The sequence below is a fragment of the Gymnogyps californianus genome, chromosome 5 (genome assembly GCF_018139145.2).
Source record: "Gymnogyps californianus isolate 813 chromosome 5, ASM1813914v2, whole genome shotgun sequence".
Taxonomy (NCBI): Eukaryota; Metazoa; Chordata; class Aves; order Accipitriformes; family Cathartidae; genus Gymnogyps; species Gymnogyps californianus.
In genome coordinates this window covers 41,200,447-41,224,195 of record NC_059475.1, presented here as the reverse complement: position 1 = coordinate 41,224,195, position 23,749 = coordinate 41,200,447, and the positions used below count along the sequence as shown (strand labels likewise).

Here is a 23,749-nt window from a genome sequence, read left to right as displayed (position 1 = left end):
TCTGTGAAAGGCAGAATCATTTTCTCCTCTTTGAGCTGTAGGCTTTAATGGAGTTATATACCGATAGTCAAATAGGTGGTGGAATGCCAATTTTAGAACTAATCCCAGATTCACAGAACAACTTAGGTTTGAAGGGACCTCAGGAGGTTATCTGTCTGCTCCATCTTGCTGCTCAAAGCAGGACCAACTTAGAGCAGGTTACTCAGAGTCTTGCCCAGCTGAGTTCTGAATATCTTCCAAATGAGAGATCCTAGAATCTCTCCGGGCAACCTGTTCTGATGTGGGATTGCTTTCATTGTAAAAAAACAACCAAACAACCCCCCCCACCCCCTCACATTTATTATATATTGCAACTTGCATTCATTACCTCTTGTGCTATCACTGTGCACATCCAGGAATCATCTACCTTCATCTTCTCTGTACATATCCATTAGTTGAAGACAGCAGTTCATATCTCCCTTCAACCTTCTCAAAACCAAAAAAACCCCAGTTCTCTCAGCATCTCTTCACATATTACATGCTTCATCCCCCTTATCACCTTGATGGCTCTTTGCTGGAGAATATATATGCAAGGTAGCATGTACCATCAGAAGTTAAGCAATTGTGCATATATCTGCAAAACACATTTAGGTTCTGATGAGTATCAGTCGTGGTGAATGCCAGCGATACATTTACATTGACCTCAGGCATTCTTAACAGATTTTATATCTTTGACACACACACACACTTTGGGAACCTGAAACACAAAATATATTGTGCTCAATAGAAAAAAATGTATAATAAATTTATTTTGTAAATATGAAAAAGTATCAAAGAAAGAAGTTTGGATTTACTTGGAAGTTGTAAATACTAGTCTTTGTATTTCTGTGCATCTCTCAAGAAGTAATAACTCACTACAGTTCTGAACACTGTATAAACACAGAATGAAATTTCCATGGTCCCAAAAATGTAAGACAAAAGACAGTATGTGGACACAAACAGAACCCAAAGGACAACGCTTAGTAAACCATACTAATCAATCAGGCAGACGGCTCAGCATGTAGTACCTAACTACCTTACTGACAATGTTCTTGCTGTGTATTGCTTCCAAATAAAACACACATCATTCCTTCTAATTTGGAATGGTTTCCCCTAGTTTCTCCATTGTTCTGTTTGTAAGAAATCTATTTATACACACAGGCAAACAAGACGGTACAAAACTGTGAAAATTTATATGCTGAAGAATTTATGAGATTTAACACAACGTGTTATAAACACACATGATAAATGAGATTGCACTGATGTCTACAGGCACCATATACAGAACATTCTGCTGCATAGAACATGCACAGTAAAACAGTTATTGGCAGCATGGTAGCTATTTTACCAGGTATAAATACATTGCTCTCAATACCTTACCTATTTTTCTTCTCTTCCCCAGTGCAGCATTAACATATACCTAAAATAAACCACATTTGAAGAAAAATTGTCCCCGAATCCACATATGCAACCTCTCCAATTTAAACGGTGGAAAGGAGAATACCAATAACTACATACACACTTCCCAAACAGTAGCAACTGCACATAATAATTTACTAACTAATGTTAGTCAAACAAAAATAGTATTGAACATCTATCACCTCCTCTATAGAGATGGGCAATGATCAAAAACCCACAACAATACAGCTTCCATAGTCTTTGCTCTCCAAGAATTAAATACTACTACTGTTTCCAAGTTAATCTAATCCCAAATCTTTAAACATAAATTTTTACTGTTCCATTCACTCCACTGTTGCTTTTATGGCAGCTTTTTCACGGAGGCTCTTGAAATATCCCAGACCTCACAACCCACAGTCTGCTCAATATTTCAAACACAATTTATCCATCTGTCTGCATCTTCCCTATTCCCAATAACATATGATACTCTACAACTACTTATGTATGATAACTAAGCATCAGAGAATTATGCTACAAAAAAGGTTTGAGTACATATAAGTATATTCACACATACACACTCTACTATATAAATACTACCACCATTACCTCTGGCAAGTGCTGGTTTCAAAGCAGTTGCTCTCTTACTAGAGGACAGCTTCAGAAGGAAAGTAGCACACAAAATCTCCCTCTCTAGCCAAACTTTCAAAATTACATACTATTGTAATAATTGCATAAACTGAGTTAAAGTTTTTTTAGAGGACAAGACTGGATCTTCAGACTACAGACCTATTCAGCTTTGGGTTGAGCTAATAAAATAATTCTGATCATTCTGCTGAATTTATGGTTTTCAACATGAATCTACAGGGGATAAAGCCTGTTGATGCTTCAAAGTGCAAGGCCCCTTTTCCTTTTGCTCACGTGCAACTGCTCTGCATTGGAAGTTTTATATAACTTGCTTTCTGCTAGCTTCCTTGTGTTCTTTCCTTTCCAATTATATCCCTCCCAGTAAAACTTTGTTTTATTTTAATTTTCTTTCAATACTGTCCTGGTTTCGGCTAGGACAGAGTTAATTTTCTTCCTAGTAGCTGGTATAGTGCTGTGGTTTGGATTTAGTAGGAAAATAATGTTGATAACACACTGATGTTTTTAGTTGTTGCTAAGTAGTGTTTATACTAAGTCAAGGATTTCTCAGCTTCTCGTGCCCAGCCAGCAAGAAGGCTGGAGGGGCACAAGAAGCTGGGAGGGGACACCACCAGGACAGCTGACCCAAACTGGCCAAAGAGCTATTCCATACCATATGACATCATGCCCAGTATATAAACTGGGGGAGCTGGCTGGGAGGGGGGATCGCGGCTCGGGAACTAACTGGGCATCGGTCAACGAGTGGTGAGCAATTGCATTGTGCACCACTTGCTTTGTATAGTTTAATTCTTTTAGTATTACTATTGTCATATTATTATTATCATTATCATTGGTTTTCATTCCTTTCTGTCCCATTAAACTGTCTTTATCTCAGCTCACGAGGTTTTTTTTCCGTGATTCTCTCCCCCATCCCAGGGTTGGGGGGCAGTGAGCGAGCAGCTGCGTGGTGCTTAGCTGCCGGCTGGGGTTAAACCACAACAAATACGTACCTTTTATAAAACAGAGGCACTAAAGTGGTGCTAAAAGAAGCAGCAAGAAAGAGATGGAGGTATTACAATTAGATAATAATAAGAATATTTTAGGGACTCATTAGAATTGAGCCACTCCAGGAATAGCTTCATCGTCTTTCTGGGAAAACATGTTCATCCTTACCAGATACATCTAAGGAACCTTTAGAGCTCACTAAACACTTAGCAGCGCTGAGGCTCTACTTTATAGCCATACTATACCAAGGATGCTGCCAATGCACCAAGTGCTCTTGATACTCTAGAGAAGCATGATAAGGAAGAAATACAAGAGTCTTGTCATGTAAGATCTGACTAGCCTGCAAAAATATAGGTTAAAATGTCATGTCAGGGTAAGAAATCCTGTTAAGGATGTTAATCAACCAGAGATCCCTGCCTTGAAAAGAGAGCAGATTTTTGGGCTAGTTCCAAGGGGACTATTTGCACTTAACAGAATTGCTGACATCTATAATCCATGTTGTGTAGGTACGCCTGCTTCTAATAGTGATACAACTGTATCTATTGATATGACAAAGATACAAGGAGAACACTACATGCTGAAATATGCACTTGTATTTTACCTGTAGTCTCCTTTCTTTATTTGATTTTTTTTTTTTTTTAAACAGAAAAGCTGACTTGTCTGTTGCATATTGAATTTTTTTCCTTCTCTGCTGGTATTTCAACTTGATAACACACGTAGAATAAGATAGAGAGTTCAACATCAGAGAAACCAACACTCACTATCCTTCGTATTAAAAGTTTTACTGATTACTGACTAAACAAGAAACGCCCTCCATTTGTATTGCTGCTGTGTCTATAGCAGCTATTAAATTGGTAGCCAACACAGTGCTACTTCCTCTCCCCCAACCTTTTGGCAGAACAATCGCCACAATATACTCCAGGACGTACAGCAGCCAGTCACACTGCTTCTGGATCAGTTCAGGATTGTGCCTGCACCCTTCTAACCGCTCCTTTGCCACTGAACCGTCAAAATGTCCTCAGACAGAAATGAGAATGGTGCTAGAAAACTTACCATACAGACTGTATGGGACAGTGGTGATGACCATTTACAACCCTTGTTGCAAAAGCAGTTCAAACCAGAGAACAAGTTTTGCTTGCCTTTTTTTTTTTTTCTTAATAATCTTTATATTTCTAAGGTTCTTAGCTGTCTATTTGATATTTATTTCAACAGAGCTTTTCAGACACATTACTGTTCAAGTACGGGCTTTAGGTAACTCTCAAAAAAATTCGTATCTTTACTGTACTTAGCCTAAAGGTTAATCAGAAGTCACTCCCACAACAAATACACCAAGATGATGCATTTTGAGGGAGCTTGTTTAATCTGAACCAAGTACCATAGCACTGAGTCAAGACACACACAGACTAACGGAACAAGTGCTGAATGGGACTATACAAAAGAGTAGGCAGCTTCCGAAGTGTATGTTAAGTGAAAACCAAATAGAAAAAGCCTAGTGCTACAGATGACACCGGAAAACTATCAAAACTTCCTTACCTGGGCTTTAACAACATCTTCAGAGAAAAGAACTATCTTTTAAAAAAACTCAAGTAAACAAAAAAATACTCTCTTCTATCTCACCTAGAGGCAAGCAGGATTCAAAGGAAGTGTTAACAGGGGTGAACAAATTTTTACATGAAGATAACTGTGGCAGGGAAATGGGAAGAGTTAAAACCCAGATAAGAGAAAAAGATTGCCCTGCAGTGTAAACGGGCCTACAGTACATCTAATTATGTGAACGAAGAAGTCACTTCTCAGCCACAACAAAACTTCAGGTAATTTCAAGGCATGTAAACTAGAGATATATTTAACTGAAAGAGTTATGAATATGTTTATATAGAAGCAAATGTTCCATTACTGTCTGTAATTCACTTTCGCTACAGGTGAAAAATCATTTCCTTATGTATTTCTTGTTCTTTCAATAACTTACCATCATCCCTTTCTTTCTTTTCTATTGAGCAATAATTTTATTAAAAGTAGGACACATTATAGAATCAATATGCTATATATTTTCATTTCTATGAAATGAATACACATATGTCAATATATATAATACAGTATACTAAACTGTTAACTCTGTTTTGTATTATAAGGCACAATTCCTTCAAACTCTATTTAAGGAAAATGATTATGATGTGTTCCAGAAAACCATCCTTGCTCACGAGATATGGATTACCAGAGAAACGCCAAGCACTAATTTTGGTCTTCAACATTACTGCCTGTTATCTACCAGTTTGACACCATACAACACACAAGAACAAAGGTAGCGTCTCAGACTAGACATGTGGCAAAAGGAGAGCCACGATTTAAAAGGTGGTGTTTTATCTGAAAAGTGATGTACATCCTGGCCATATGCAAGAAGTGAAGAGAGACAAAAATGAGGTTGGACTCTAGACTGCTGAAAAGCCATTCATCCACCAAAGAAGTAAAACCAGAGAAGGACAAATACACACATATTACAAAGAGTGAAGTTACATGCAGTAAGTATATAAGAAAGCACACAATGTATATATTTAACAAACATTTTCCAAAGTAAGAATTCCAGAAATTTAAATAAGTTGCAAGCATAAGAAGCATTTAACTACTCATTACAGGCACAGACCAATTATGTTAACCAATGAGTTAACAAGTTAATGAGTTAACAAGTCCCCATTAATAAATTTGGAAACTAGGCCCTTCAATGCTTTACTGGAGTATCTGAAGCATGATAAACTCTGGAAAACAGATTTGTTCATATGGAAAAAACCAAACAAGCGTCCAAAGTTATTTACAGAGTGAACGCATAGTCTTGATGCTCTTAAAACAAACAAAAACCCCTCCACCATCTAACAATAAACACCATTATAAAATATCACCAGTGTTTTTAATGCAAAAGTCTAGGAACCTATGTGTTTTCTATCTGGCTGACTTAATTATTTTAAGAACTCAATATTTTATCAGCTTGTCTGAATGCACACAAGCTCCTTACACTTATATTATACTATAAATCTAGATTAGGGAGCTAATTTAAATGGTTTATATGTAGCTATAGAGGTAAAGCAGCTATGTCTTAAGAACACGGTTGTACAAAGTTAAATACAAGCAGAAGTATTTTACTCTTGCAAGCAACTTTATCCTGTCAAACAAAAGGTAATAGCTAAGACCAATCAGAACAGATAAAGGGAAAACAAGGAAAAATTTCAAAGCTCAAAACAGATCACAAAACTAATATCAAATGGAATGATAGCATCTTTAAAAACATCATCGCATGCTGTGGTCCCCTCTTGTTTACGTGTCCGAGGCTGTAACACTATTGGTTCTACAGTTAACCCGTTCTTGAGACTGACTAGTAACTATGTCAGAACGGAGATTACAGTTTTTAAAACCAAAATAGCATGTGTTAGTCTGGAAAATTTATTAGTTATTTTCTAAAAACCACCTGTACATCAGATAGAACCAGCTGGTTCTCCCTGTGATCTGTGAGCTCCTTTCTTCAAAGGAGGAGATGCAAACAACTTTTTCCAGCACAGATTTAAGACTACCCTGGTCATCAAGCAGAAGCAAAATGCTTGTGGGGAGAAGAAATTTAGCTGTAAAGCCTTCCTCTTTCAGAGTTCAGGTTCCACTGTCAGGGAAATCACTGATGCCCCAAGTATTAATGGACTCTGTCTCATTCCTACAGCACGATCAGCCAGAATGTAACTGCTTCGTCCGTTGCTAGGGAGCAACAAGCTCATTACATGGCATCATCCTCACCCTCCACAAGGATGCTGGCACATGCTTCTCATCTGGGGATACTACCGATTGAAGTAACGGCACTGGAGTGCCTGCCAGTCTTCAGCCTCCCAGGGTGGAGTACGCCAATATAGCAGGTGCTAACTTCAGCTCTACCTTCGAGGTTTTAGGCCCTAGTCTTTGTGAGCCTTACAGGCCAACGCAATGCAACACGCAAAGAGGTCAGAACAGCCTTCCACAGCTATTGGCATGGATACTCCTTATTTTTAAAGGCCAAATCTAGACAAAGATGTTCTTCCTGAAATTTTGGCAGACACTTGCCTTTTCTGACTAGGGCAATAATTGCCACTATTCTAAAGTCTGTGTTAGAGGAGAATTCAGTAAAAATGGGAAAAGGCGGGGGGGGGGGGGGGGGGGGGGGGGGGGGCTTAAAAAAACAAAAATCTTCTTTTCAGTCATTAAGGGAGCACAAGATTTGGAGGCATTTAGAAAAGACATACAGAAACCTAGTGATCTCCAATCTGTATATATTGAAATCTCTGGAATGGATGTCAGCCATGAACAATCTGGGTCACTTCAAAGTCTAAACATGCAGCCTTAATGCATTTTTTTCAGCTGTTTGTCTCATTAGCACTTCACAGATCTATTCGCAATAAGGGGGGGGGGGGGGGGGGGGAATCTGTCAAGAAATAAAAAAGCCACCTCGCTTCCATATGCCAGGAAATTTATTAACTAACAATCTATCTGCATTACACAGAGATGGTATCTAATGATTTTCATGTACCTGTCATATGTCAAACGCCATCCAAGAATTCTTAGTGCTGGTGAATTAACAAGCACATAAGGGAATACAGATATGCATAGATACCTATACGTTCAAATCCTTAGGCAACTTCAAAATGCCTTTTTTTTTTTTAAAAATTGCATAAAGAAACATAACAAGGAATGAGAAGGAAGGCAAACTGGGGTGATTCACTCAGCAAATGCATGGAACAACAGCTCTATTTGAAGGGGATAGGTAAACACAAAAAGTGTCAACTTTCCCTCTTACCTGAAGTTAAGATTAAATTCTTAAGAATTTAAGAAGACCAAGATACAAAAATGCTCACCACTAATGTATGAAATGATGTCATGGACACTCATATATCAGTTAAATGCATTTTAAAATAACCAATTAGTTTGAAACACAAATATGTACCTAAGTCCTTACCTGTCTCAACAATTTCTCAACAGCTGACATTACCATGAGCCCTCTCCACACAACCGGGGCAGTCTCTTCTATCAAGAAACCCATAGACATGCTGAAACAACAAAGCAAAAACTTAAGCTTTCCAGCACAATACCAAGTACATCTGTAAAGAAGCTTGATTTAAATTAAAACATATGCTCACCATGCGATTCCATGGTTCTTAAGGGGCCTCATTAGATTTTCTAAAACAGAAGCAAACAAGGTTTTTTTGGGGGGGAGTTGGTTTTGGGTTTGGTTTTTTTAAAGAAATAAGCTAACACAATTTTTTTTCCTTTTAAGAGCAGTTTTCCCTCTCTGTTAAAAGCATTTGTCTATTTTCCCCCTCATCCCTTCAATATATGTATATATTTATCTATTCTATCCAAGAACCTGGCCCCACTTTTTCTTAGGTTGTTACATTTTACTGATACTATTAGTCTTTTGCCAGAATAACAATGCATTTGCCCATAATATAATGTCACTTTGTGTTGCCAAAACAGACTTCATCTATTTGTATGAAATCCCCATGCTGCGAGGCATAAATCTCCTATTAGGCAGTCTTCTATTTCTGCAATACTTTGCTAAAAGCTGAGTCATTTATATCAGAACAAAATCAAAGTCCTACAACACAATGGGATTTTTATTTTTTTTTTTAAACTATGGTATTCACTAATCTCATGAATCAGAGGATCATTCCCATTAACACACCAGTGTTTTGGGGAATTCTTTTCCTTGTATTAAGTCTGCTTTGGAATCCCAGAGGAGAGGTACCAAATAAAGCCACCCCTAAACTACATGCTGTCAACAGCTCCGGGTAAGAAGTCCTGGATTTTTTCAGACTGACAGAAGTCTGCAGGACTTCTAAAATTTCTGTAGGAACAAAAGATGCTTGTTTGAACATTGCAGAGGTAATGTCCTTGTCATGCTCCATATTCCTATGCTTTCCAGTGTCAAGAAAAAAAAAGGGGGGGGAATACTGTAATTGTTCTGCTGCAAAGGGGCAAGTAAGCAGAAAGTAAACAACAACAAAAAAAAAAAAGAGTGCATTCAAAACAAAACCTCGCAAAAGCCAGAGACTCCTCTTTATAGTCTCTGCCATCTAAGTCCACAACTTATCTCAAAATGGCGCACACACACACAAAAGAACAAAAGGAAATTTATTTGGTCTAGCTGGTTTATTTTAAGAGCATGCACAGGCAGGAATCAGCAGAAAATAGAAAAAATACTTTAAGCAATAAAAAAAAATATTATAATACATATTTTGACAGAAACCTTTGATGCACCCAAAGTAAAATATATATAGATAGTGAAATAAAAACAATGTGAATATAATGCAGTGCATTCAAAGCTGAACTTCAAATTCAGACAAAATAACACCTAAGAGCACGCAAACTAAACACCTAAACTCTACAGATGAAAGCTTTCAAGCAATCAAGTAAGTGGGCATTCAAGCTATGTAATTTTGTAGAAATATGGCTGAAAATAAATTGGATGTTTTGGTTTACAAATCAAAAAGAACAAAATAGGAAGCTAAACAAATCACTTGCATGACTATTGCATTCAGGAATGAGTATGGAACTGCTATTGGAAAAGAGATGGGCTTGGACTGATGCACTGCACAGTCAACTCTTCTCTACTTGCACAGCTCTTGAGTGTTTAGTCAGGGCTTATTTTGGTGGCATTATACTGTCTAACCGCATTTCTAGGAATCACAGTCTTACTTCTCCCCCTTGCAGTAGGATAGTTTTGTTATGAAGAGGTTGATGACATCCAAACTTCAGCCTAGACCCATCTCTAGGCACTGCTTTGGTGTCCTTGTAAACAACATATGTACCGCCACAAGTCATAATACTGTTAGAAGTCTTGAGAAAAATTACTACATATTTACCTATGAGAGGGTTTAAAAAAAAGAAACAAGAAAAAAAGTATCTGCAACAGCATGTATCACTGCAGATTCAAGGTCTGCTTCATTTTTACCATGAAATAAGAACGATTTTAAGAAAAAAACAGAAGAAAACAAAAAGAGGAGGCCAATCTTTGACCACTCGGCACATGAGGACCAGGAACTGGAAGGTAAGAAAAATGGAAAAGATGCATTTATTCTGAGAAAGTTCACCAAAATACTATGCCACTTCTCAGTTCAATCCAAGTGCTCTGCAGTCAGTCAGTCAAATATCCAGAGGCTAACATCTCAACATCCACTATCTGCATGGACGGTTTCTTCTGTATAGAGCCCAGGTAGACATACTAATCTCACAGAACAGACACACCTTCAGAGATCTCCCTCTCCTTCACCTCAGTGGGTAAAATAGGAGAGTTGCTGTGAGCACACAAACACTGATACACAAAGTAGCCAAAGGGGCCTCTCTGTTGTTAAAACATGTGCACTGTTTATTTCTCAACAGTAGAGTTTCATTTTATGAAAAGTGGATCTTATTTTCTTTAGTTAACAACGAGGACTATAAACTGCTCCGAGCAGCAAGATTTAATCAAATTTACACAATGCACAAGAACAATTCACAACCTGCTGGATATTCTAGCTATAATGTTCTGCATATTCTCAAAGTAATACACAATACTGCAGAGCACCCCACTGTTTGCCTACTGCGAAACAGCATTCTTCAGACTATCTCAAATCTGAAGTGCTTCAGTGGGCTCTGGTAATCACCCTTGTCTCATCAAAAGCAACAGGCATTCCTCCTCCTTCACCCTGGGTCTCGTGAAGATTTTCTAAAACATAACATGTAAAGAAGATTTAGCTTAATGAGATCTCAGTAACACCTCTAATTCCCTTTGCTTTCAGAGTAGAGTTAACACTTCCTCCTCGGTTATCACATGCCTACCATATAGCTCCAAAAATCCAACACACAACAAAACAGATTTCTTAAAATCACAACACACAGCAACACTATGCCACCTATGCTGAGAGATCAACAAAATACCCTTGTTTACAACTTTTTAGTAAGCTTGATGGCCCTAAATAAAAGGGTGCTGTGTTTTCCCTGAACGTACAAAATCAGATCAGTAAGATCAACAGAGTACCAATGAAATGTCAATAAAATGCCTTTTCTGGTAGGATACAAGCAGGGCACTGGAAAAAGCAGACACATGCAAATTAATGACAGCATTACAGCAGACTGATGATTAAAAGACTTCTAGGACTGGTCTGAAGGCTGGATTGTTACTCACATGGGGAAGAATGACGTTGAAGTCATTAGGATGGATCTTCTGCATTTTGTAAATTTTTTTTTTTTAAAAACTTTTTTCCCCAGAAAAATCAAGCCTTGCAGACTACCCTGACAAGGTAACCGAGTTACTCCATTCTTTTTCTCTAGAAAGCCCAACATAGCCGTTCAATGGTGGCCACAGGTTAGTGCAGCACAGAAAGTATGTATAGAGCTATATATAGTTTTGGCTGGGATAGAGTTAAATTTCTTCATAGCAGCTAGTATGGGGCTACGTTTTGGATTTGCGATGAAAACAGTGATGATAATACAGAGATATTTTAGTTATTGCTGAGCAGGGCTTGCAGAGAGTCACGGCCTTTTCTGCTTCTCACACCACCCCACTGGTAGGCTGGGGGTGGCACAAGAAGCTGGGAGGGGACACAGCTGGGACAGCTGACCCCAACTGACCAAAGGGATATTCCATACCATATGATGTCATGCTCAGCATATAAAGCTGGGGGAAGAAGAAGGAAGGGGGGGACTTTCAGAGTTATGGTGTTTTGTCTTCCCAAGTAACCGTTACACATGATGGAGCCCTGCTTTCCTGGAGATGGCTGAACACCTGCCTGCCGATGGGAAGTGGTGAATGAATTCCTTATTTTGCTTTGCTTGCGTGCACAGCTTTTGCTTTCCCTATTAAACTGGCTTTATCTCAACCCACGAGTTTTCTCACTTGTACCCTTCCAATTCTCTCCCCATCCCACCATGGGGGGAGTGAGCAAGCGGCTGCGCCGTGCTCAGTTGCCCGCCGGGGTTAAGCCACAAGGAGACATTTCACTTCTTGGCTTAGTTTTCAGAAGAGGTCTGCTGACTGATACATTAGAGCAAGTAAAGGCTTATATTCAGTCTTATCTCATCAGGTAAGTAAAGATTATTATTCCAGAAGATTGTGATAGTATACTACATCTCCTTAGGAGGCATCATGCTGTTTAAGAAAAGCAAAAGGTAACTTACAATTATTAAATATGAGTATAGTGGATCATGCAACACCCAAGCAAATCTATTTTGAGCTCACTGACTGAGCAAGCACTAATGCAGAGGAGTCACTCAGAGTTTTCAAGTGTCTGAAATAAGGGGTAGGTTGGGTTTTTTACTATTTCAAAGGCAAAAAAAAAATCCAAAACATGAGATGAGAACATTAGAAGCTCGGATTTTCCTCCCTGTTAAAGATTTCCTTTTGTACCCGGCTATTTTTGGAACTTGCCACTATAATGAAAGGTCAGAGACTTCCTAGAATAACTAATTATTTTACTAAATGTTTGTCTTCAAAAAATCTTAGTAGTGGAAATCACCTGTCTGTCCTAACTGGATTTTGGTCATCAAGCAGGAAAGTGGCACTTCTGAGTTCTTCTAAGATGGGACATCAATAGCTAAATCCATCAAAAAGTAGAACAATTGTGATTTTCCAGTTAAAGATATCCTACTAACCTTTGCATGCAGATTTCCAAATGTTTCCAAAGACACTACCAATGCAGAAGTGTTTGGCAGCACAGACACCACTGCAAGCTCCGGGCTATGCTCTGAATGCATCTGTTTCCTGATTCTTAATTTTTACACCAGCCCCGTTTGTGTAACACCCATGCACCCAAAATGAACATTTTTACCTAACAACATGCTTCTAAGGTGGGGAATTATTATCTCATGTTACAGATGAGGGCATCAAGACCTGGACTGTGAAACTTGCGTTATTATTCAAGGTTATTCAAGAATCGTGTGGATTTGGAGACCTATGCTGTGTTCCCCCAAGGTCTGATGCTCTAACAGAGCCATGGCTCCACTTACAGCATCTCCAATGTTGAAAAGCATGTAATGCACAACTGATGAACATCTAGCAGATCTAAATGGTTTAGGTGTATTGCTGTATGTATTCTCCCTTGAAACTCTCAAATATATCTGAAAGAATTAAATTTTAAAAAGCAAACTGAGGCGCGAACAGTGTACAACAGAAAAAGCTGTAGAAAGTTACACTACATATTGTCTACAATACCTAAGTCTCCGAGTAACGTTTTAGCATCTCACATCTAAGCATTAAGTGGCAGCTTTAAAAGTGTATTTCTGAATAGCTTCTAAGTTTCAGTATTCCTTCATCTTTCATATTATGTTATTTAATAAAACCCATACTGTAACTCCTCTGCATACATTTATCAAAATTTGAGCAAGTTGATATTCTTCATAGTTTATACAAAAGCTAAAGGTTCTGCTGCTGTTCGCACAGCTCATCATTAGCTGAGGTTTTAATGACAAATTGCTATTTTCCACCTCCTCACATCTCAGTGACATCCCACTGCCTGAAACACAGAAGATGTATGGCACAACAAAACACGCAGCCACCATGCTAGTCAGAGAGAGACACTGCAGAATAGCCTGTGGATTCCAGTACATTAAACAACATTATCTGAGACAAACTCAATTAATGTGCCATACACACAAACAAGCTGGAACAGATTTCCACTATGGTCACTTGTAAAATCTCAAAAATTTTTGCATCAGCTGGTTTTTAATTGTGTACAATTTCATGCTGCAGTGACTACAGAATACTCTACCACAATCTAAGTTAGGACTCCAACTTACACAGCACCTTCTGTTAATCACAGTAAACAGTAATTCTCATATGGCTGTCGCTATGTAAAAGTATAAGGAACTACTTTGCTGTTTATTTTGAAAGTCACCTCCCAAGATCAACGTTCTGTAATGGGACAATCCAGGTTCCAGTCAAGGACACAAAGGCTTCAGACTATATAGGGTTTCCAACAACAGGAGGCGGAAAGGAGGAAGGAAGGAAGGGGGGTAAAGTAGGAAGGAAGGAAGGGGGGAGACATACGACAGGAAGAGTAGCAAAAAGGTTGGGCTTTACTTGTGTAAATGTAGATGTCTCCTGCCACTCTGGATGCCTTAGGGAGCTGAGATTTGTACATGGCTAGCAGATTTGACAGAGAACATAGCGGTGAGCCATACCTTCTGAAGGGGCAGCTAGATGCCAGACACCATACGCCAGCATGTTTAAAGCAGTACTAGTTTCCTAAGCAAAGGCAAGTGAATTCCACCCACAGTGCGGTCAAGGGAAGATAAATGCGGCAGAGGGGAGGGGGACAAACAGCAACAGGGCCCCAGGGTATCCCGCAATAAAACACAGAGATGTCAACCTCTGTCAGAGGGGAAGGGACGCTGTCACCAAAAGACGGTTAGTCCGAGTCACAAATTTTAAATCATTAACTGTAATCATTGTTTTAACTGCTTATGCCAGAAGTCCAGAATATTCTATGGCAAGTGACAGATTAATTGAGACTTCAAGCTTGATTTCACACTGTGTTGTAAGTTTACCTGCAGGATTGCCCCAGAAATACTGCAATTTGTATTTTAAGCTTGAAGAGCTCCACACAAGGAAGACTGTGATTTCACATTACACCTCGCAGTAACAGTGTTATCTAACCACAAAGACATCACAAATACTTAAACCAAAGCAAACTAGCAATGAGACTCAAAGAGCATTATTCAATGCTCACAGTTCAACTTTAAGAAACAAATGCATAAAGAAATGCACCTTTTCCCAAAAGATTTGCTTCTCATATTTAGTCAGTCTACCAACCCCATTACCTGAGTAGGTTTTCCACTTTTTTTCCTCCTGACAGACCGCAGAGGAAACAAAGCTCTGTAAAAGCTTCTTCATTTACGGTACTGTTTTACAGATATGACTTCATCAGTCCTACCTAAAAGCAAAAGAACTAATTGCTTGCTGGAAGACTATACTTCAAAAGGAAGTCTGGCGCAAGTTAACAGCACAGTGATTTAGTCATATCTTTGTTACATTTTAAAGCATTGCTGACTTGCTAGGTTTAGAATAGTAACACAGGACTAGTTTTAAGTATCTTGCCATTACCTTCCACCACAAATGTCTTCCTTACAATCACTAAAATAACCCACATTTTGAAAAGCCCTCAGATCCCCATGGAGCCAAAAAAGTTTATTTATAGTGGATCAAAAGCTTTATTAGACTAATTTGGGTGGGTTCTTTCAGTTCATTATACCCATGAGGAATGAAATAGACTAATACAACATTCAGTTCAAGGCTTCTGTCCTGACACACAAAACCTCTGGGAAGGCTCATGTTATCTGAGGCACTGACTTGTTTCTGTGAGAGGGGGACTGCCCAGGTCAGTCACATAACAATGACAGACAACAGTAAAGCAGAACAGGGAGAAGCAGGAACCCAAGGGGCAGACTTTCCCTACGCATTACCTTCAATTCAAGATCTAATTTCAAAAAACATTCCAGTTAACTAGGGACTTTCATTGCTTTCAAAGCAAAACTATGGAACTCAATACATTTGAGTCGATTCAGCCTTTTTAGGTTCAATATTGTAATCAAGACCCAAAAAAAGAAATGTAGATGAAAAGACATGGAAGAAAAAACTGTTCAAAGGATTATGTGTAATTTAAAAGAAAAAAAAAAAAGGCAAGCACCTGGACACTGATGACAGATGAAAACTACAGTAAACTTGTTGATTCTCCACTTTAAAAAAAATGTATTTTGTGTATATTAAATATTCCCTTTTGCATTTCACATGAATCCCCTCATACATCCTTCTGCGATTTTATTCTAATTTCACCATTTCTAAAGTGAAGTTCTATGTACTTTACAAGATTATGACCATCAGCTAAAGCAAAGGAAAGAGATGCTAGCTTTTAAACTCTTACTGTCACTGTTAGCCTCTGGTCACTATAGGAAAGAATTAAATACATTTTTTCTATTTTTTATGTATTCCACTTCATTTCTTTATTCTGAAAAGCTACTCCATTGTATTGTAGAGAAGGGGAAGGAAAGAGGGAAAATACAGCAAGAAACCCACAGAGAAAAAAACATGAAAGTGACATTGCAAGGTAAAAATATTGAGAAAATTCAGAATTAGTTACAGTTCTTTAATTTCGCTTCTAGCAGAGAAGAGGGATGGAAACATTATTCCTCTGAAATAAGCAAAAAGGTAAATGTGTTCAGTGTACAAACAAAAAAATGAATCATTTCTGTTTATGTATGTACAATGAAATGTGTATCTATCATGTTACTATAATAAAACCATTTTGCAATTTAATTCCAATTTGTATAAAAGTTGAACCAAACAAACCATTTGTATCTCTAAGAGTAAAGTTTGTAATGTAATGAATATTTGCTAGCCATAATCCATATCAAAACACTTGTAATTACTGCACTGCAGGATTAACAACATGAAGAGTAATACAGTTCCGCTTTCAAGTACTTGAAATGTATTTTTTCAGGTTACAGTGTTGCAGTAATTTCTATTGCAATAGCATTTAGTAAAATTTTATTTGCCATTTATCCGAAAAAGACTGCTCTCAGTAAGAGGCTTTAATTACTACACTACATTTCTCATCTTACACAATTACAAAAAAAGGCAAAAAAGTAAGTATGAATTTACATATAATGAAGAACAAAATGTTAATAAATTAGCTGTCTAGAGGTTTTTTATTTTTTAAACAGCAGCTAACAACTGCATGCCTATAAACAATTCCTTGCAGAGTTGGGTATCCTCCACCTCCTTTTCTTTCCAAGTAAAGGTCATCAATTTTTTCCACAATTGAACTCAACAATAACGGAATTAATCCAGTTTGAGGTTAATTGTTGGCTTGAGGGCAATAGTCAAGGTCCAGAATAAAATATTTAACACTTGAGTATTCTTCTCATTTTCAACTACTTCATCACATATGAAAGAGCCTCCAAAATATAAACTACAACTAATTATAACATTCTGAATTATTATTTTGGCACATGTAAGACACGTGGGACTGCTCTACTTCAGCCATCCAGATAAACTGGGATAAGACATCACCAAAAGTAAAACACAGGGTTTCCGTTCAGACTTCTTTCAAAACAGAATCAGTAAAGCATATCATTAGACTACAAACAACCTAAAAAAATCACCTGTTCACAAATCAAGAGGTAATGGTAGTAGCAAATACGACTTTTCTGAAAGAATCAAATTCAGTTTTTATTTAAATTAATTGTGATGCAGTTCCACTGGTAAAGCATGACAAAGACAACTTACTTTGAGAATACAAGCTGCATCTTTAAAATTAAACCCTTATGCAAGATCAAGAAACTTCTTCATGGTTACCTCAATATGTAACCTATGGTTACTTCTTCATGGTTACCCTACCTATGTAACATTTGCTCTATTTAACTAGTCCACTTCAAATTTTCTATTTATAACCCTCAAATGGATGCACCACAATCCCTTGATACAGCTATTTCCAGCAGACATCTTTAAACAATGTCCTGGTTTCAGCTGGGATAGAGTTAATTTTCTTCCTAGTAGCTGGTATACTGTTATGTTTTGGATTTAGTATGAGAATAATGTTGATAACATGCTGATGTTTGTTTTGGGTTTTTTTTCTTTTTTGCCGATTCTCCCCCCCATCCCACTGGGTGGGGGGAGTGAGCAAGCAGCTGCGTGGTGCTTAGTTGCCGGCTGGGGTTAAACCACGACAGTCACAACAGATGCTATTTTAAATTATCACTTTCTGTTACAAGATTCTGCTATCAAAGCCTAAAGAATAGCAGACATGTAAATGTGTCCCAGTGAAAAAGTCCATTTCTGACTTTAGAATTTTATCAGTAATTCCATTTCTATAGCTCCTGCAATATTAGTAGACTCAATGGGGCCAGCCACAACTACTGCTAGCTTTCTCTCAGAAATTACTTTTTATTCCAAATTTTGAAAACTAATGCCTGCTACTGATCTTCTGAATATGCTATTTTATTAAGAAATAAAAAAGACACTGAGGATATCATAAAACGGCAACAAAGCTTTGAAATATTGAGAGCACTCAACTGTCACAAAGAAAAATAGCCCACCAAAACCTTCATAATCATTTAAATTAAGTGAAGAAATGGTATATTTATCTGGCAAAATGGCAGTATCTTTTTGGCAATATAATAGCTTTTACTCTCTGCCAACTAGTTTAAATGGTAGATTTTTAAAAAAGGAAAAAAATGAAATTATGCAGTTCACTAAACCAGAAAACAGCTTTTAAGTAAATTATTTGGGGAAAGAAGTAATGCTTTTGTTACTTGTGTTATAAGCACTGCCCTGTGTACATATTGTAGCTGACGTTAATATTTATTCCATAGTTAGATAATCCTCCATTAGCTAATTAAATTCAGTTGTGAATTTATTAACCAATATTTCCCCAACCATTTAGTCAAAGTATTTTGAATGACACCCTATTAAATGTTAGCAGATTTTCCAATGTACTACAGTTTGCAAAATTAAATTAATGGAGTATCTTCCATTCATACAGACTCTCTCCTCACTAAGAACTCCTAATTCATTTTGAAAACTTAAATTATAGCATAACTATAATAATTTCTATTCAGAAGTAATAATTGCTGCACGGATTTATTCTGTATGGTACCAGGCATCCCTAATCCCTTTTCAACTGCTACATGTGAGAAAAGAAATAGAAATCAAAGAGTACAAGAGTGCTCAGAACCACCCAGGATTACTCTACAGATTCATTTTCAAATCCAGGCCTCACACTGAAGACAGCAATAGACTTTAAACATAAATTTTGATTGCTATGCTATTAAAAAAAAAGTTTAATTGACTTATTGTTATGTATACGTTGCTAATGCACATCTTTAACACAGAACTGCCTGGGTTTGCTCAATTACTGTACAAAACAATATTTGCTCAGAGTTTATGTTTTATTCTTGAAAATGTAGTAAGAAACCAGAAAATAACACTAAACCTCATTATACCAAAATACAAGGGTTATACATGCTTTTATATCTATACATGTATGTACACACCTATATATACACCTCTGATGGATCACTTCCTTGCAAGCTTGTCCTATTTGTCACTCATTAAAGGAATCCTTGAAGTTCACAATTAAAGCTTCCTACGCCCTCCAAATTCCTATTTTCACAATGAAATCATCTTAGTGTCAGCTACCTTGCCAGCACTTCCATTGTTACTCTAACAGCTTCATCAACTCAAGAGTTAAAAGTGCACAGAGAAGTGCACAGAATTCCTGAAATACAAATTCTATCCTGTTATCATTCATACTGAATTACTACATGAGTTTCTCAGTAGACTTCTGTGATGTGCCAAGCTTTTGAAATACGCAAATTCATTTTCTGTCAGTTAAAAAATAAGGTATGTTCTTAAATCCTGATAATATTTGCTTGTACATTCCACACAGAAGTAGAAAGAATACATTTTAGCGATCAAAATGTTAGTGCTTACAAGTCAACAGCAGCAATTTCAATTCAGGGAAATCCTCCAATTTCTTTCTATTACATTGCATTCCATATGTTTAACAGCACTCGAAACATGTTAAGACAAAAGCTTATAGTGAATTCTCACCTGTATACCCAAAATATCTACAGTCACTGAAATTTATATACAAACAAAATTGAGCTGCCCTAATATCTGACTGAATATACTCTTAAGTTCTTGCATTCCTAGCAAGTTAATTTGTATGACCATATGAAATAGACTGGGCAACTTGCTTCTTATTTGTGGCTCATGACATGGATTTAAATTTGGCATGGATTGATAAAATACATAGCAAAATGTATAAGAATCTTAAAGCTACCTAATCAATTTTTCAGACAGTGAGAAAAAAAAAAAATGGAGAATCAAATTTTTACCTGATCTCCTTTGGAAAGGAAAAAGTCAGAGTCACATAGAAAGGAAAAGAGGAGAGATACAAAGAACACTGCAACATAGTCCCTTTTGTGTTCATATTGCATACTGCACTTCAAATGAAAAACTCATAGCAAAAAAATCTGTTACGGGAAAACACAGCCTGTATGACATATACACTCAATGGGGTCCAAAGTACAAGAGAATGCAAGAATACTTCAATTTGTATCAGGAAGTCAAACTCTACTGACGACACATGAGAAGGTTCAGTTATTTATTTATTACACAGCAGAATTAGCCTTTGATTTCAAAAAATAAAACAGAAACCCAAGAAACAAAACCAAGTACTCTCCTTCTCTCTTAGAAATTAATCTAAATAAAGTCTGTATTTGTAAGCCAGGTACTTAAATGTAGAAAGTACTCAATTTGACAGTTACCTGTATAAGCACATGCAGTGCATCTATATACGGAAATACATTACTTTTTCTTTATCCAGAGTACGAGGTATAAGCATAAGGAGACAGAATTTTAATTATATAAGAAATCCTAAGTTTGCCACTTACTAATTTTTCAGAGGCTAAAATTGCAAGCTCAATAACCACCATTTAAAGATATTGGCACTGCTTCATTCTGCATACTTTATACCAAGTGAGAATGTATAGAACAACCACCACAACGCCCATAAACATGCACAAATTAAGATCAGTTACAAATGGACATTCTACAACAATAGCAGAGTAGATGCAAAGGGATGGAACACCTCTCCTATGAGGAAAGGCTGAGAGAGTTGGGGTTGTTCAGCCTGGAGAAGAGAAGGCTCTGGGGAGACTTTATTGCAACCTTTCAGTACTTAAAGGGGGCTTATAAGAAAGACAGGGACAGACTTTTTAGCAGGGCCTGTTGCAATAGGACAAGGGGTAATGGTTTTAAACTAAAAGAGGGTAGATTCAGACTAGATATAAGGAAGAAATTTTTTACAATGAGGGTGGTGAAACACTGGAACAGGTTGCCCAGAGAGGTGGTAGATGCCCCATCCCTGGAAACATTCAAGGTCAGGTTGGACAGGGCTCTGAGCAACCCGATCTAGTTGAAGATGTCCCTGCTCACTGCAGGGGGGGTTGGACTAGATGATCTTTACAGGTCCCTTCCAACCCAAACTATTCTACGAGTCTATGATAAATAAACAAAGATCATGGCATGAAAGGACGTGGAAGGAATACTTCACTTCTCTTTTACCTAGCGATTACTGCCCACAAACGTTAATGGGTGTTTACAGTTGATTATTTCATGGAAGCCCTTTTATGTCCTATTTGAACTGGTACATGTCCTTGATCCCTCCCCATCAACACATATTGCCAGTTTGTACTTTCTTCAGTAGGATCCTAGTACTTTTTAATGTGTAGGCCAGGTGTTATAGTGTGGGACTGTTTTTGTCTGTAGTTACATATTTTTAATTTTTATAATTACATGCACTTTATCACAGGACGGGCAAAACAAAGCATTAAACAAATCCTATCGCCTCAGTGTCCCTACCACCCCCAAAAAAAAGCACACTCCCTTGCACTCAAGTATCACATGAACAGGGTATCAGGATAAAGCCATTCTTCAGTTTCACCCTTGGTTGGCCTGGGTGGAAGTTACATTTCTGAAAGGTAAACAGACTTGATGCAACCTTTCTACTTTAGGTCTTCCTTATTTCTCTCCAGACTATCCTACCTGAATTCACTTTTCCCCAGACCAGAATCCTTCCTAGCAGAAGGAAAATTCGGAGTTTTGTCTACTGTCTTTACGTTCTGGTAGTGAAGTCACCACCACTGCATTCCTAAACACAAAACTTCAAATAAAAATGAATCAAGTGGCCTGGCATGTTTGGCTGAAGACAGACAGATCAAACACAACCATTTCAATGACATTTTATACAAGCTACTGTAATGATCCTTCTCTTATTTCCTACATTAGTCTTTTTTTTTTTTTTCCCTAGACTAGTGGCTTTTGGTTTTCAATTTGGAGGTCTTCTATAGTGGGATCCTGTACAGCAAGTTTAAAACTACTGACAATAACCTTCCTTTCCTAGCTACCCTTTCCAGTGTCTCTAGTAATAATCCATGAAACTCCCAAAGCCTACAGACCAACATAAAAAAAAAAGACGACCCTGAATATGCTCCTAGTTGTACAAGCTAGCTTTGAAAGCAACCTCATTACTAAAAATAAAAAATAATAAAAAAAAAAATACACTAAGTCTTCATCTTCCATTTGCATCCCTTCTGCGCCACACCAAGGAAGCACCAATGAGTAGTCCATGCTCATCCTTGTACAAAGAAGACAGCAAGAAAAATCACTTCCACTTACTTGATGTTAATTCTGGGTTTCCTTTTAAGTTCATCATCTTTGGAATTGAAGGTCCATAGATGTCTGCATCAAGTAAACCAACTTCTTTTGTCTGTGTAAAGAACAACAAAAAAAAGCATTTGTCAAAATGTCTGTCTTCCTTTATGAATTATTAGTTGAGCAAAATTTCAAAACTGCCCATAGAAATAAAAATATGATCTTGATTTTAGACATGTTATCACTGTTTCCTTTCCTTCTAAATTGCAATTGAAGCATGCAATATAACAATGTCTCTACAAGTTGAGCCAGATGTCTTCACAAAAATCTAGATTCTCAATACACAGAATCCTCACTTGCACATTTTCTTACTTACAATGTAGACCACAGACTTTATATTAACAAACATTATAAGCAATGTTATCTCTACTCCATGAACATTCATGCAGTTAAAATAATATTTTAACTTTTTTTAAAAGGTATCAAATTTTATTGTAAAAAAAACAAGCAATGTTTGTAAATATATTCAAATTAATGCAATTTGAATTATACTAGTGACTACAAGGAATGTGAAAAACATAAAAACCATATTTTTCTCTTCCATTTAAGTGGCCAGAGTAAACTTTTGCAGACATCTTGAAAATACTGAAATGCAAGTCTCTGAAGCCAATTAAGCAGGCATAACATTTAAATCAAATGCATTTACACAAAAGAACGCTAAAAAATGGGTTTCTTCAACTACATATGGTACATTAGGCAATAAACTTTAAAGAAAAATTATTTCAACTATGTAGTCCAGACTTACAAGATTCATTTCTGTATGCTTTTTTATAGATACACACACATATTTTGTGGAAATTAAACTATTTTTCCTACAGATGGCAAGACACACTACCAATTACCAAGTTCTGCAAATTCAGTAGTAAAGAGCAAGCCCTTTAAAATGCTGAACGTCAAGTTTCTCTAATATAAAAAGCTAACTGTATTCAACATTTTGCAAAATTGTAAGCAAGTATGTTTAAGGGCTTGTTTGAAAGGTTAAGGCAGCAACGGGAGCTTTTCCAACAATGCCGAATCAGACTTTCACTGTTAGTGTTTCAAAATATGTGCTTCATTTTTTGGATGATGCTTTCGTAATTTGGTATCATATATTAAGCCATTTTGTTATCACAGTTTTGATGGGAAAGATGGTGAGAGACATAAAGGCTCATTGATAACTATCAAGTTTCTGGTTAGAAGAAGAGTATAACGAGGCTTTTAATGCAAGTATACAGCATCTCTACCCTTGAACAGGATTTCTAAACATGAAGTATATTCTGTGGCATCACAATCAGTTTGTTTGTTGTTTGTTTTTTTAAAAACAGAGATGCACCTGGATTAAAAACCTAGGTATTCAGGCTATTACTTCTAAATAAATCTGAATTTCAATTAAGATAAAGAAATTAACCCATAGAAGCCTAGACACCTGAGAAGCAAGACTGACCCTTTTTACTACAACATATGTAATAATTT

General features: G+C 37.1%; 1 protein-coding gene across 1 annotated transcript in view; it reads right to left on the bottom strand.

The window, feature by feature from the left end:
* Positions 1-23,749, bottom strand: part of NUBPL (NUBP iron-sulfur cluster assembly factor, mitochondrial) — a 91,460-nt gene that overhangs the window by 51,473 nt on the left and 16,238 nt on the right. Inside the window, exons 4-6 of the mRNA XM_050897550.1 lie at positions 22,262-22,352; positions 8,184-8,223; positions 8,003-8,093 (exon numbers count right to left, since the gene is read on the bottom strand). Of these exons, the coding sequence (XP_050753507.1) occupies positions 8,003-8,093; positions 8,184-8,223; positions 22,262-22,352 (222 nt within the window). The remainder of the gene's footprint in view (positions 1-8,002; positions 8,094-8,183; positions 8,224-22,261; positions 22,353-23,749) is intronic.